This window comes from Podarcis raffonei, chromosome 3 (assembly GCF_027172205.1).
Source record: "Podarcis raffonei isolate rPodRaf1 chromosome 3, rPodRaf1.pri, whole genome shotgun sequence".
NCBI classification, from domain to species: Eukaryota; Metazoa; Chordata; class Lepidosauria; order Squamata; family Lacertidae; genus Podarcis; species Podarcis raffonei.
In genome coordinates this window covers 99447048-99462244 of record NC_070604.1, presented here as the reverse complement: position 1 = coordinate 99462244, position 15197 = coordinate 99447048, and the positions used below count along the sequence as shown (strand labels likewise).

The 15197-nt window shown below is 43.3% G+C and overlaps 1 protein-coding gene across 1 annotated transcript; it reads right to left on the bottom strand.

The window, feature by feature from the left end:
- Window positions 1–1729: 1729 nt before the first annotated feature.
- Window positions 1730–11719, bottom strand: SLC30A1 (solute carrier family 30 member 1). Its single transcript, XM_053383242.1, has 2 exons — window positions 10783–11719; window positions 1730–7262 (listed from the first exon to the last, which is right to left on the bottom strand). Exons 1-2 carry the CDS (start codon window positions 11378–11380, stop codon window positions 6364–6366), a joined length of 1497 nt encoding a protein of 498 aa, XP_053239217.1. The 5' UTR covers window positions 11381–11719; the 3' UTR covers window positions 1730–6363.
- Window positions 11720–15197: the final 3478 nt, after the last annotated feature.

The following is a 15197-nucleotide window of genomic DNA, read 5'->3' as shown; positions in this document are numbered from 1 at the left end:
GGGGAACCGGGTTCGCGTCTCCGCTCCTCCACATGCAGCTGCTGGGTGACCTTGGGCCAGTCACACTTCTTTGAAGTCTCTCAGCCCCACTCACCTCACAGAGTGTTTGTTGTGGGGGAGGAAGGGAAAGGAGAATGTTAGCCGCTTTGAGACTCCTTAAAGGGAGTGAAAGGCGGGATATCAAATCCAAACTCTTCTTCTTCTTCCTCTAAGTTATTTTAGCACCTGAGGCATCTTACCCCACCCTCACAGTCAAAATACAACTTTCTGCACTTTCATAGCACTCAAAAATTGAGCTAAGGAAGCAATCTCGTTCTGCCTAATGGCAGAGCTGGCCCCAGTTCTCCCGCAGCCAAACTAGTAATAATAGCACATTTCCCACCAAATGATTCTCCCACCCGGATAATCTTCAGAAGCAGGGAGCACTGTGGTGAAATGACACAGATGCTTTAAGCCAATGTGTAACTTAATTTATGCATCTACATTTTGGAAGGAGTGCACAATGCATGCTGCCCGGACAGCTGCTCCAAGATGCAGGTGCCAATTCTATACAAGGGAAGGATCTATGAAGAATGCACTGAAGCATGTCACTAAACTCGTCAAGGCGGGATCAAGTCAAGGTTTTTACTAGCCACCTATATGCAAATGAATGCTCTGCTCCGGAGGTCAGTCTATAAAATGTTTGTAGAGGTTTTCTAGTGTCCGACTACAGACATTCGAAAACAAAGCGCTTGGGGTCTAAACAAAGAAACCCACCCCAGCCTATATTTGTATCAACCAAAGCAGTTGCATTTTCCAGAAACAAGAACAGCAGGTGCTTTAAAGTTGAAGCAAGAATGTTAGACCTCTTGCATCACAAGCGAAAAACATGTGTAATTCCAAGGGGAAGAACAAGATTTTCCCAAAGCAGTTTATGTCTTCATTGCTCTTTCATATACCCAGCTGTGCGATCCATGAGATTTTTTAAAGTTTTTGCTTCCCTGGATAGTTTCCTTTATGGACACTTTAAAGACACGCTGAAGAGCTGTGTGGCAGTGTTTAATCTCTTCTGCCTTTGATCTGCCCAAGTCTTCCTCCCATTTTAGCCTTGGCAAAATTAGGACATCAACAAAATGTTTATGGGCTTCTCTCTTAACAGGCTTTGTGACAGACAACAAGAACTTGCTTTTCCTTCTAGTTCTTCTGTAACAAAAGGCTGCTTGGTGCAACCTTTGAGCCAGCAGAAATTTGCATATAGGCACTGCAACTACTAGAGATGTCAGCAACTACATATTAATGCTACGCAATTTTCTTTTATGGACTTTCTAGCTAGTGCACCCCTGATAAAACTATGCACAGAACTAATTGTATGGTGGGTAGACTTGATAAGCTGTTCAGAATCAGGGAGGTGAAGATTTGATCTAGATTCTGCTGCTTCTTGATTTTCTGACTGTAGCAACATGTGCACAGCCCTAGCAGCCAGATTAGGTTGCGGGGTGTGAAAGCATTTCTAGACCTATGCTGCCTAACTGGCCTGGGGCTTGAGATTTGGTGAAAAACTGGGCCCTTGTTAGCCAGATCTCATGTCTCAGAACTCTACTTAAAGTAACCTTGCATGACACACTCACACACCCACTGTGAACAAATTCATTTAGCCAAACCTCCAGTTAGAAATGTTTTTGATGTTACCAAATCAATTTCAGTAAGTGAAGGGATGTTTAAAAGAGGAGAAACAAAGGACCCTGCCAAGTTTCATGTTTTATACAGCAACATTTATTTCCTTTTCAGTTTTCAGGTTTTATGCAAGGAAACACAGAGTCATAACTGGTTTAGCAGAAGCCCGTTGTCACTGGCATGATGTCGCGAGATACAGATATGCCAATTATGCCTCCGAAGCATTGGTTTCGAATACGACCCATAGAATTTGAGAGATGCCTCTCTAGCTACCACTGAGCGTAAGGGTTTGGAGACTAAGCCCAAGAACACTTAACACAGAGAGAGCGCAAGTGGGGGAGGGGGAAAAAATCAGGCTCACACATTTGTAAGACATGGAAGTGTTCTTCACACAGGCATTTTAATGACAAACCCAGGATCACAGAGGTATGAAAGCTCCTGTTTTAAGTAAGGCTGCATTTGGCTTACAAAAAAAAAAAAACCTGTCACATATGTTCTTATTTCAGGCACATGAAGCATTATCGTACCTTTCAGTCCACCAAGAGGTGAAGCAATGGTGCAAGATAGAACCAAAATAGAATATTTACTGTAATATTCAATAATTGTTTTGTAAACATAAGCCAGAGTCCCAGAAGGCTACATCGATGCTGTTATGAAGTTAAAGCAGCATATTTAAATATTGTACTTAATACCCTTAAATACATAATACTCCTTTCACGAGAAACTTAAAAAGTCAAAAAGCAGAGGATGTAGTGTTAAAGGTCGTTCCCCACCCCATCAATGAGAAAAGTCAGAAAGTGCAATCTAGTCTAAACAGTTTCCCATTATCTCAGTGGAGTCAGTGCCAGAGCTGCTCTCAGTGCTCTTAAATGAGTCTCTGAACAGAAACTTCATTTGCATACAGCAAGAGTTAGAGGTGCTCAGAGGCTGGGAGAGTGGGGGGTGGGGAGTAGATTTTATAACATAACAAATACATCTTCAGCACTACTTGCTTCCAGCACTTTAAGTGGTTTTGAAACATTCTCCAGAACTTTAGGTACCACTGTTAAACACTCAGTTTTGTTTTGTAAAGGTAATTTATTTGGGTAGTATTCAACGTTTTGCTCAGAATAGTCCCACTGAAATTAGTGGGCATTACTAAGCTATGTCCTTTAATTTCCACAGGGCTGCTCTTGAGTAAAAGGCTGAATACCACCCTTTGTATTAGAGGCTGGTTCTACAAATATTTCGTGATGCAGCAAACAGACCCTAAGTGTTCAATCATTTCAAATCTCTTTGAGCAGCTTCATATATTAACAGTCAGTGAATACAACAGTGTGTTTTCACAATGAAACTTGTAATGTGAGGTGGCTTAGCACTCTGTTCATTGCAATATCCCAGAAAGCTATGGTTAGTTTTCGCTGCAAAACTTCAGCAGAACTGGCATAGCCACTTCACCACAAATGCACGTCCTGAGCACAGTGTGTTAATTGCTTTTATCTACATGGAACAGCCTTCAACACCACTAGCATTCAGGAGAAAAATACTACCTTATACAAGAATTTGCAAAACTGGCTTCAATATTTTCATATACAATCAAGTACAAAAAATGTCTCCTGTAGTTTGGAGGTACTCCAGCTGTTCCATTTTTCCCAAACGTACCTAAGACAGCTGACATACCGGAAACCTTACCTGCAAAAGCAGAGATGAACACAACATATTCTGTTGTAAAAGCCAAGCTATTGCATAATAATAATAGTAATAATAATAATAATCAGGACCACACCTGGTACACAATTAGCTGCTTTTCTCCCTTACCACTGCAGTGCAAACTCAATATGAGAGTCAAAGTTCGTGCTTTAGAGAGACGCAGCAGTCTTTGAAAAAAGCTATTACCATATTGCAAAGTATACTAACCCAGAATTTAAAAAAAAAAAAAATTGGCCCATCAGGGGACAGATGAGGTTAAAAGTGAGACTCTGTTGAACTAGAATGTTTACTATGTGGGATATAGGCCACACACATTTTAAAAAGAGGGAGGGAGGGACAGAGAGTGAGCAAGCTCATACTTCTAGCACTAAAAAGATAGGAAACCTTGGCTTCAAGATCCAGAATTTACAGTATTATTGTAGCTTTTCTGCCTGTCCATCAATATATGCCTGCCCGTTCCCAACTATACCAATCTAGCCATGTCAATGTGAAAGAAAAGCAGCTGAAAAAATCTTATTAAAATACAGCTCCATGAGAATTGTACAGCAGTTTTTACATGCGTGCAATAATATGTGGGGGACAAACTCAGAGTATTAACAAACGAGTGGCCTTTATAACAAAGAGCCCAGAAGGCAAAGGTAGATGTATTTGATCATTTCACAAATACACCTTTCCAACACTTTACAGCTTGTTAACAGAATAATTTTGTTCTGAAAAAATGAGGTTTGACTGCAACACTGCTGAGCAGGAGGTGCAGAGTGGAAGCCACTGATCACTTGCTTTGTTTGCAATTCCATGTCAAGAATGACAAATTGAAGTTGGGGATCAAACCTAAATAGCCATATAATAAAAGAGCCTGCATTTAAACAATGCAAATTACACTCTCCCCCCCCTCACCAAAAAGGTATAGTAGCAATGCATAAGGAAGACCTCAACAGTCCTCTTTCCTGGTTCTACAGCAATTGTACATAAATCAACTGTTGGAATAACTAAAATATATAAGGAAATTTTGCAATCCCATAAAGACTTCCAATAAGGGCTCTTAAAAATGCTTTAGAAATAGTCAACATTAATGCCACCTCGGATTTAAAAATTAGCTCTATTTTTAATTGATCAAGAACAGGTAAAGGCTAGCTGAGATCCAGAAACCTATTGGCTAGCATCCTTGCATTCAACATAAGATTAGCCTCTGCAACTTCAATAGAACTAAGGTGGCTGATTTTAAGAGGATTAGCCAAGTGGCTTGACTGCAATCCACAAATTTGTGCAGCAATTCCATTTCTGAATAGGTAGCACTAACTGCTCCTCAACACCAAAGAGCAGAAAAGTTTGAAGTAGGCTAGAATTTGCTCCAACACATGCCTTCACTACACAAAATGTGTTCCAGGTTATGAGAATTGACTGGTGGAGGAGTTCAGATGTCACAATAAGCCATGGTTTATTGATAGGAAGAAGGGCCAAATAGTCTCAAGCTCCTGCTGCTCTTCTGTGTGGCTACAAGGAGGTCAAAAGCTTTCACTTCTGGTTTTGATTTTGTTTTATTAGCTTCAACTGAGCACAATTCACCATTATATCCAAAACCTAAACTGTGGATAAACTATGATTTGTTGAAAAAAGCCTGCTTCATAACCCATAGTTTGAAGTTGATTTGTTTCAACATCTTATTTAATAATTATTTTTGAGTTTGGATGAACTGAACAGCTGCAATTGATCAAAAGTGGATGTGAAAGCTTCTGGTCTCTTCACAGCTGAATCTCAAAGCTCACTCATGTCACAATAAGGCAAGGTGTGCTACATCCTTCTCCAACCTGATGCCCTCCTGGTGGTTTTGGACTAAAACTCATCACCCCTGGCCACTGCCATGTTGATTGGAGCAGAGGGGAGTTGCGGTTCAAAACATCTGGAAGGCACCAGGTTGAGGAGGTTGATTTGAAGCAGCTTAGTAAGTTGTAACAGTTGCTTCATGAAGCAGCTGCCTGTATTGTGTTAAAAAGAATGCATTTCAGCTGCACATTGGGTAAAATGACTCATCACGGCTCATCATGAAATACATCAAATGAGAATATATTAATGTTTATAAACTGCTAAATTCCATGTTTTTTTTAAAAAAGTAAAAAACATTCTTTTAACTCAAAACTAGATGTAATCCAGACAATATTTACCCTTCCATTTCGGCAAGCCATAGATGACACCGCAATGACAAATATCAGCTGTTTCTAGTTCTGGCATAAATTTACTTGAAAGTAAGGTGTTCTTAACAAATTCTTAAACCTATACAATTGAGGAATGCACAAACTGAGATGCCTTTAAAAGGACTGATCAATTTCTGTCTTAAAAGTTATCCTTACAGTCATGTGGATATGCATATCTTTTACAAATCCTATTTTCAATGCAGCCATTTTTCATTAGGCCCCCAGTACAACACAAAAACAGGGTTTGTTTTTTTAATAAACCAGTACTAGATATGTTTTAAGATGCTACTACTAATACTATGGAGTATAACCTACATGAAATAGGGTTCACTTTTTCATGTATAAGGGAAAAAAATCCTCAAATAGTCTACCTTAAAAAAATAATTCTGCCAACTTTGGCTTCCTTTCTTTATGGTTTGTAAAACATTCACATTCACACACACAATAAGTAGAAAGGCTTCTTCCTGGATTTCTCTAACACATACTGATTTCCAAATGGAGAAATGGGTTGCTGAAGAACTCAATTTTAATCTTTAATCCAAAAAAAAAAAAAAGCATCTTGGCAGAAATGTTGATACTGGTTCTCCAGAGTTGTTGAAGCATTTGTAAACTTTTCGGTGCAATTCAACTAAAAGTTAACACAAGCACATATTGTGTTGGGACGGCACAATTATATCCTTTCAAACAGGCAGCCTAGATTTAAGTATTGTGACCAGAACAGGGATTTCAACAATTACAATACTTTGCAACTTGTCTCTTTAATGCTAGTCTTTCTTCTCAAAATCAACCTGTGGTTGAATGCAGACTTCACTCAGCACAACTTTGGGAATTACAAAGACGATTCAAATTGTTTGTTAGGATCTTCCCCAAGCTTTACAGCAGGTATACACTCTGATTTAGTCCTCCTGGTTTTGTGTTGTGAAGAGTCAATGGCTATTTCAGAGAAAGAAATAGAAACGGAAGGGGACTTATCGGTCTTCTTTGCACTAGTCTTTTCTGTAGCTCCACAACACTGCTTCAGAGCACACTGGGTTCTGCAGGGAAGTTCACATTTGGTTACAGCCTCCCCAATAGTAAACTCAGGCTGTATGGTTGTTGCGTGTATCCCTTCATCATGAAATATCTCTTTAATATCCTTCGCAACTTTCAGGTATGTTTCTGGGTCCTTAAATTTAATGTGAGCAGTGCCAATGATCCTGCTTCCTGCCAGCTGCCAAACATGCAATTCATGGACAGCTTCAACTTCTTCCAGTTTGCGGAGTTTCGTATTTAAAGAACGAATATCAATTTGTTTCGGAACAGTTTGCAAAAGGATAAGGGCGGATTCTTTAAGAAGTGGGTAAGTTGTATAGAGCAGAATGCAAACCATTATGAGACACAATGCAGGATCTAAATATAGAACCCAGCAGGGACCAGCTACAGGAATTTTCCATAACTCAGTTGCATTCATTCTACTAGACAACTGAGTAATGTTTTCTGCACAATCGTCATTAATACATGGGTTAATACAAGGCCCATCCTTAGGGCAAGGAGTCCAGTAAGCGTAAAATACTAAAGCATTCACCACAACAATAACGGAGCCCAGGGCATCTCCAAGAACATGAAGAAATACTCCACGCATATTGAGTTGACCACTAGTGTCTTCGTCAGGTTCTATGTCCAGAGAGGTGTCATTATCAATATTCCCATTTGGCTGAAGTTCCATTTGGTTCTCTTTTGCCCCATCACCTGCAAACACAAGAGCAACATTGTTACATGGATAGGAAGCCTTTTGGGGGGTTGGCTAACAGACTGCTAGCAATATTGGGGACAATATAATATTTGGAGGAGGGGAGTTATAGAAGGCAGGTCTCTTTGTAGAGTTTTGGAACCACTAGAATACACACACCGCATGACTTGTTACAGCAACCAAGTCAGTGGTTTTTCAAACACTATAGAGAGAAGTCGTCTTTTCAGATCACAGACCCACTTTTAACAGCAACCTGTAATAAGGAATCCCAATATTAATATTTTAATAATATAACCACCTTCCTGCTCTTCTCATTTTTTGGAGGGGGGGGTAATATCCTAACCCAAGAGGATAAAAACAACAAAATGGTGGTATTACTGCTAGTCTAGATTGGGTGCATGCCCCAGCTATAGGTTCTGACTTGCAATCTAGAAACACTGATTCAGAGCATTCAAAGGATTCCATGTATTCTCAGTATTCCTTATTATAACACTAAAGTAGGTCACTATTATATCTGTATTACAAGGGAGCCAGCTGAGAGAGGGTGGCTTGATGGCGGCAGAGCTAAGAATTGAATGGAGGCTTCTAAGTTCAGAATCACAACACTACACTAGCTCTCATGTATTGTTTTATTAAATTAGGTAATGATTCAGTAAGATTGGATGGAAAGGGACGGAAGGCTAAAGGAGCATGCAGTCTGTGTGCAGCAAGAAATGGGGAGAGAAGTGAGACATTTCATATTTTACAAAAAAATAAAGCTCCAGTCTGCACAACAGGTACCATCAGTTGAAATATGTCGCTACCATGAAAAATCATGTCACAGATATGAAGCAGCTTATACATGCCTACATGTCCACAATTAAATGGCAGAGAAGCCATGTCACTACAATGGCAGGTGGTGTCTATCAAAAAAGAGTGGCATCTGTCAAGACTGTATGAAGTCAAATGCCATTACTGCAGGCTTTGTTATGCAAGTATTATTTTGAACTGGAATTTATTCCAACTTTGAATTTTGTTGAAACAAACATGCACCCATCCTCCTTTACGAGTGTGCCCTCAATTCTGATTCAAGTAAAAGCGACTGTCCCAGATACTAGTAGATTTGAGAAACCTCTCTGCAGCTTTTTGACACAAGCAATTGTTCTCACACTAGAATATCACACAAATGGATTTGCCAATACAAACCAGCCATTACATCAAAGGAGATTTTTCTTTTTGTGAACTGAAAAAAGTTTTTGAGATATTCACGCATGGATACCGACTGTGAGCAAAATTTTGCCTGGTGATTTCACCAATATAACCGGTAGAACTGGAAACCATCACAACTCCCACACTTGTTTCACCAGGTAAACTCCACCTATATAATGTACTTTACAAGTCCCAGAAGTAGCATCCTCAAGTAAGTTCAAGAGTTATGTTCATGCATACTAAAAAAAGAAGACAGCTTTTAAAAGTAGCAGAAAGTCAAGGGCTGCTAACAGGTATATGCTTAAGATATGAACTAAGCACACTGATACAATACTATTAGGCTTCATGAAAACTATTAGGCTTTTTCTAGAGAGTCGGTCCACTTCTCTATGAAAGGGAACTTTGCCATACAACTACTTGGCCAGATCCTACCAGCTGTCATAATATGCCGCCTGACTATTATCCTAGCACTGACTCCCTATTAAAACATGAAATAGAGACGTAAAATAATTTACTGGCATAAACTAAAATTATATTAAATGTAGTGTATTGCCATATATTCCCATTTATTTCTACAGTAGATAACAAATTCTTTCATCTGAGATGTTGCTAGGATCAATTATGAGTTCCAGTGGCCTGAAATTAAGAGATGTCCAAATACATAGGGCCTTTATTTTCATTTTTTTTACAAAAACCAAATTACTAATAAAAGCTTTAATGAAAACAAAATTAAGCAAGAATACCAAAGCAGAGCGAAGTAGTTCAGCTGAGATAGCAATAAGCAACAATGTAAACATTTGTACCACTCCACTTTTATTTTGGTACTATCCCAGGAAATTATATCGGGCTGAATAGGTCTTTAATATTCTGAGTACACTGATGGTTTTGCAGTATTTCAAGTCTGTAGAAGAGCTGTAAGCAACACTTATAAACAGACACTGTATTCTGTAGGATCAGAAATAAAACAAAACTGCTTTTTCATAAGGAATTTTACATTCCACATCTATAGTCATGATCATTATCATCTATGGATAATATGCTTCCTATTGCAACTTGGCTCCATTTAAAGACCTGGCAAAAGAGGAAGTGCTTCTAGTTACTGGAACCAATGCCATGCAAAGGCTTTGGGTGTAGATCAGGAATGTCAGTAGAGTTCATTCTGCTCATCAGGAATGTTGGGAAGGCAGTTAACAGAAGCTGCAGCTTCCTGTGAGCTTTGCCACTCTGTCTACTTTAATGCAACGTGTTAACCCTTACATAGTGGATTCTGCAGATTTCCCCATGAGCCCAAATTGTGCTATAGGATATAAAGTTTCCTTCATCAAGCTGTAAAAGAAAGAAGGCTGATTGTAGGACCTCAGTTGTCAAAACTGTTCTGGGAAGCCCAAGGGTTTCTCAGTGGCAAGAACATTAACAGCAGTAACTTCCTCTGTGGCAGCTTGTCCACCACTACTGAATTTCCCCTGCAATGCATGGTCACAGGAACTTATGGTTCCTAAAGTAATACTTTTCATTAACGTAGGATGGAAGGCATACCTGACCTGACTTATGTGCTTTAAAATTTGCATCAGGCTCCTCTGCAAGGTTCAAAGGCAGACATGCTGGGTTGTCTCAGCAGACATCTTGAGAAGGGGACTCTAAAGGTAAGAAATTTAAAAAGCACTGCAGTAGTCCCTTTCCTTGCGTTCTGCGAAAGCTTAATGCCACCAGCAAAGACTGGGAAATGTTGGTGGCTGTCATGTAGGGAATTCAAGGTACTTATTCTATAAAGTAAGGTGTGTTCCTGTTCTGTACAGAGGGGTCCGGCCATAAAACAGAACGAATGGGTGCTGCAGCAGCTTCTGTTAACTGCCTTCCCAACATTCCTGATGGGCAGAATGAGCTCCTTGACATTCCTTGATCTACACCCAAAGCCTTTGCATGGTATTGGTTTCCTGTAGCTAGAAGCACTTCCTCTTTTGCCAGGTCTTTAAATGGAACCAAGTTACAATAGGAAGCAGATTATGCACCGATGACAACTACCACCACCAGGACTACAAGATCTGAAGTGTGCAACTCCTTATGAAAGGGCAGTTTCATTTTATCTTTGAACCTACAGGATGCAAATGTCTGCTTAGAAGTGCTGCTTACAAGCTCTTGTGCAGACTAGAAATATTGCCAGGCCATCAGCTTAGTGGGAATATTAAAGACCTGTTCAGCCCAATAACCTGATTCTGATGGAGGCTCCGACCGCTTCCGGGTACCCCTCATATTTGGGCCTGTGCCTGGGAGAAGCCAGGCATCCCCGGGCAGAGGGGAGGCCTGCTCGCCCACCCTCCCCCCCCCGCTCACCTAGCTTCTCCAGGCTGACTCCATTGAAGCTGCTGAAATTGTCCACCAGGGTGTTGGTCTCCTCCTCTTTCTGCCGCTCTCCGGGAGGCTGCTCTGCCTTGCCCCGGCGCCGGTGGCCCCCTCCTCCTCCCCCGTGCGAGTGGCCGTGACCTCCTCCGCCGCCGCCGTGCTGGTGGAAGAGACAGAGCCCCAGGACGTTGACCAGGAGCCCCGCGGCGCCGACGCCGATGACCACCCAGGGCTGCTTGATCTCGTTGGGCTCGGTGAAGCGCTCGATGGCCTCGAGCAGGATGGTGAAGCAGAGCGCCGTCAGGAAGACGGCGTTGACCAGCGCGCCCATCACCTCGGCGCGCACCCAGCCGAAGGTGTTCTTCTTGGTGGCGCGAGTGCGCTCGGCGAAGCGCACGGCCACCAGCGCCACCACCAGCGCCATCACGTCCGACAGCATGTGGAAGGAGTCCGACAGCATGGCCAGCGAGTCCGTCACGCGGCTCACCGCCACCTCCACCACGAAGAAGAGGAAGGTCAGCGCCAGCATGCACATCAGGCGCGCCCGGCGGCACCCGTGCCGGCGCCGGACCGGAGCCTCCGCGCCCATCTTCGCCCGAGACGGAGCGGACCCGGCAGGACCCAGGCGGCGCCCACGAAGCGGCCGCTGTTGCCGAGGGAGGTGGGGGAGCGGCGGCCGGCGGCTCTTCGACTGCGCCTCGGCCGCTTCAGGCTGTCGACGCTCCGGCTCCTTTGCTTCCGCTCTCCTCGGCCGCCGCCTCCGTCTGTTCGAAGGAGAACCAGCAGCAGCAGCAGAGGCACCGCCGTTCTTTGCAGACGGTTTGAAACTAAACTTTGCACCCGAACCCCCTCGCACTCCTTTCCACACGGAACCCGAGAGCCGCCCGCCGCGCGGGCCCGCCCACTCGGGGCCTCCTCATTGGCGACGGCTCCCGGCAACCGCGCCGCCCGCCGCCAGGGCCCGCCCACCGCCGGCTCGCTCATTGGCGGCGGCCCCGGCAACCGGGCGGGGACCGGTCACGCCTCCCCGCGAGCTGATTGGCACCCAGACGGCCTCGCGACCAGTACCAACCGCCACGCCTACAGGCGGCTTTGCGATTCGCCCGCCGAACCTCCGGCTTCGTCTGGGGGGGCGGGGGCGCGGCCTCGGGGGGCGTGGCGCTGGTTTCGATTGGGGAGACGCGGTCAGCCGCGGTGTGCGGCAGCCAATCAGCCTTCGCTTTCCGCTCCTCGCTTCGTTCTGCCTCCGCCTCCGAAAGAGTCATTTTTTTCGGGACTGGTGCAAAACGTGGTTGCGCTGAAGGAACAGAAGAGCCTTCTTCCTCCTTCGCCCCGCCCCTCCCTCCCCCCCACCCGCGCGCATCGCCCCGGTTTTCCACACGGCCCACCAGTGGAACGCGGCATTTACCTCACAGCGGCTCTTTTACACCCGGCCCGAGCTTCCCCTTTCCGCCTCGGCGATACTGACAGGTTGACCCTCCCGCTCTTGGCAGCCGCGCCCGGACACGGGACGAGTGTGAGGAGGGCGCTGGGACATGTGTGAACCTGTCAGTGCGCACGCGATACACCGCACTCTTCCCCCTTCGCAACACCCAAGGGCAACGCTTCACGTGTAGCGATGTCCCGGGTGTGCGTCAAAAGGAATAACAACAGCAACAACAACACATTTCCATACATTTCTAGGCTCCCCTGCCTCGGGGGTGCCTACGTATCTCTTGCCTCATCATCCTCTTGCAATGTAGGTCGTGCCGGGGGGGAAAACACGACTGGCCCAAGATCGCCCAAAGAGTATTGTGGCTCCTTATGTAACAATAGATCTTGCTCGCCCTTTAGGGTGGCCACAAAACACTCGTGTTATTTAACCCGCTCACAGCCTCTCCACAACATCCAAATAAGTGAGCAAGACTCGCCCACACCATAAGGGATATGGCAGGGTGGACGGGCAAACCATTCCGAGTCATATTTACCACTTTGGGACCTTACAAAACATCTTGGCTTGTGTTCTCCTGTGCTCAGGCCTCCCTAGATAGCAGCCTGCCCAAAGCATTGAGGGTCCTGCTTTTCTTCTCTTGGTTGATAAGGCGAATCCTCCAAATAACAAACAATGCCAAAGCTAATAAGAATCCCAAATGCCCACACATTTCCATGTTGTCACCTCTCCTGGCAAAGCAATGCGTGTTCTCCTAGCCGTATGGACACCACCTACCACACCTACTTGAGTCGAAATGTATTAATATCGGCTTGTGTTGTACTCACAGTCAATGCCCACCCATCTCTGGCCAGCTTGCCTTATGATGCACAAGTGGTTCATGACATCCAGGCTTTGACAATACACACGCTAAAACAAATACACCAGCCCTCCCATCTCAGTCTAACAGGCCCTGATGAGGCACCCCATCTTGTGCCGGATATTGTGACAGCCGTAAAATCTTCCTCTGAAACATGTTTGTGAAGGTCTGGAAATCCTATATTCCACATGGAGCTATCTGTAAAGTGTCCATGAATCTGGTAGGACTCGCAGATTTCACAGCCACCACTTATAGTTAAGGTATTAAACTGATTGATTCAGTCACCATTCAGATTGCCACCCTGCTCTGAACAACCTAGGTTATACAATAATTGTTCTACCAGAATTTAATCAACCAGCCAGCCGACCATTTTTATCTTAACCATAAGTCTCAACAGAAATCAAACCATCCCCAGCATAAGGCTGTTATTGGAATTTGGCCCTTGGGATGTGTGATTCTGCCTGGGGGCTTGTGATGCCCAGAAAAAGCATTTCTTTTCCATTTTGGATATCTCCTCTGGAAGGCACATGGGATGGGTGAAATCTTATTTGGTCATACTTGTTGTTTTAACGAAAGCCAAGTATCACAGCTGACATAACACCTAATATAGCTTTATGCTATATTAGCTCACCGCTGTTGGCATTGCTGCATTATGCTTTCAAGAATCACCAATACTTTATAATTTTCATTTTATTACTACTTCCTTTCTTTCATAACTTTAGAGGTAACTTTCATGAATTTGGGGGTTTATGAAGGATTGACAACCGGCAATTGTTTAGTGATCTGTGGTTCCTCCACAAGAGGGATGTCTTGAGAATATATTTCAGCATAGCCAATAATCAAATTCCAAAATTAACTGCCTGTTTACACTGCCAGTGCTTCAACGTCTTGCATCATTTCATTTTAAGGATATTAAAAGTTGCCTGTTTCCCAAATGCCATTCTTCTCAGACAGTCTCAGTAGATTAAATCTCCTCAGTGAATAGTCCACACTTGAATTGTGGCAGTTAATTCCAAGGTCGTCTGGATGGTGGAACCTGCTGATTCAGTTATTCCAACCATTATTTTTATAATGGAATGGAAGGTCCCTCAAACCAACTTTTGCCATTACTATTCCACAAAGCAGCAGTTGAGAAGAGACATTGCAATGGTTAGAACTATTAGAGCAGTTTACTCTTGAGTAGTCCAATGTATCTTAATGAGAGGATAAATTGTTTGGAGACTGCTGCAGCAGGGCTTCCCTTTGTGCACAGATTCTTAGCCAACTGCTGTGTGATATTTTTTGCTACTGAGGCCGCTATCTATGTAGCAACACAATTGCTTGTGGTTACTTTAGATTAAAGGACACACTAGCTAATTCTATCTTCTGCTGGTTTGATTGTGTTGCCTATTGAATCAAAATGTCAAGATTTTACACTTGGAGCCCGCATGATGTGGCTGTTGCAAAGTTTTTGTTTGGCTGTGGGAACTTCAGGTTCAAACATGCTGCTGAAAGCCTCTTCACAAATACAAAGTGACAAATTTTATGATTGTTTTGCTACTGAGTAAGCACTTGCTAGATGTATGCACTTGTTGATCCAACCCTCCAGCCAAGTGTACCTGAACAATCTTTTTTTTAAAAAACAACAAGCTTAGGTTCATATAAAAATATATTACGTTCTTACATGTGCGTCATGTGCAATTGCTGATGCTGTTATTCTGCAGTTAAACATGTGTATCCTGCTCCTCTGCCAAGGAATTAAATTCCACCATATCATCAGATGTGAATTTAATTCTCTGACAATTGGTAAGTTGTGGATTTTCAATGAAATTGATTTCTTTTAAGGCTGTAATACTTTGGATAATTACAAATAATTACAGATGATTATGAATTTCAAAGGATGGCTGTGTTTTGGTTTGTGTACTGTTTTGGAAAGTGTGAATTTGATAGATTTGGCTTTAAATGCATAATGAATCAGATCTTTCCTCCATCCCTACTTAGAGTAGAACCACCGAAATCAATGGGATTCAATCAGTTGTGTCCATTGATTTCAATATGCCCAATCTAAGTATGACTCAGTCAGGTACAACAACGAAGTAGAACTACCTTCCAGTAACCATAAATAATGTTTGATCAACA

Excerpts from the sequence above, each read along its gene's own strand:
- SLC30A1 (XM_053383242.1), bottom strand. The coding sequence starts at position 11,380 with ATGGGCGCGGAGGCTCCGGTCCGGCGCCGGCACGGGTGCCGCCGGGCG. Across the intron at positions 7,263-10,782 it reads AGTCAGCCTGGAGAAGCTAG|GTGATGGGGCAAAAGAGAAC; the intron begins GTGAGCGGGGGG and ends TTGTGTTTGCAG.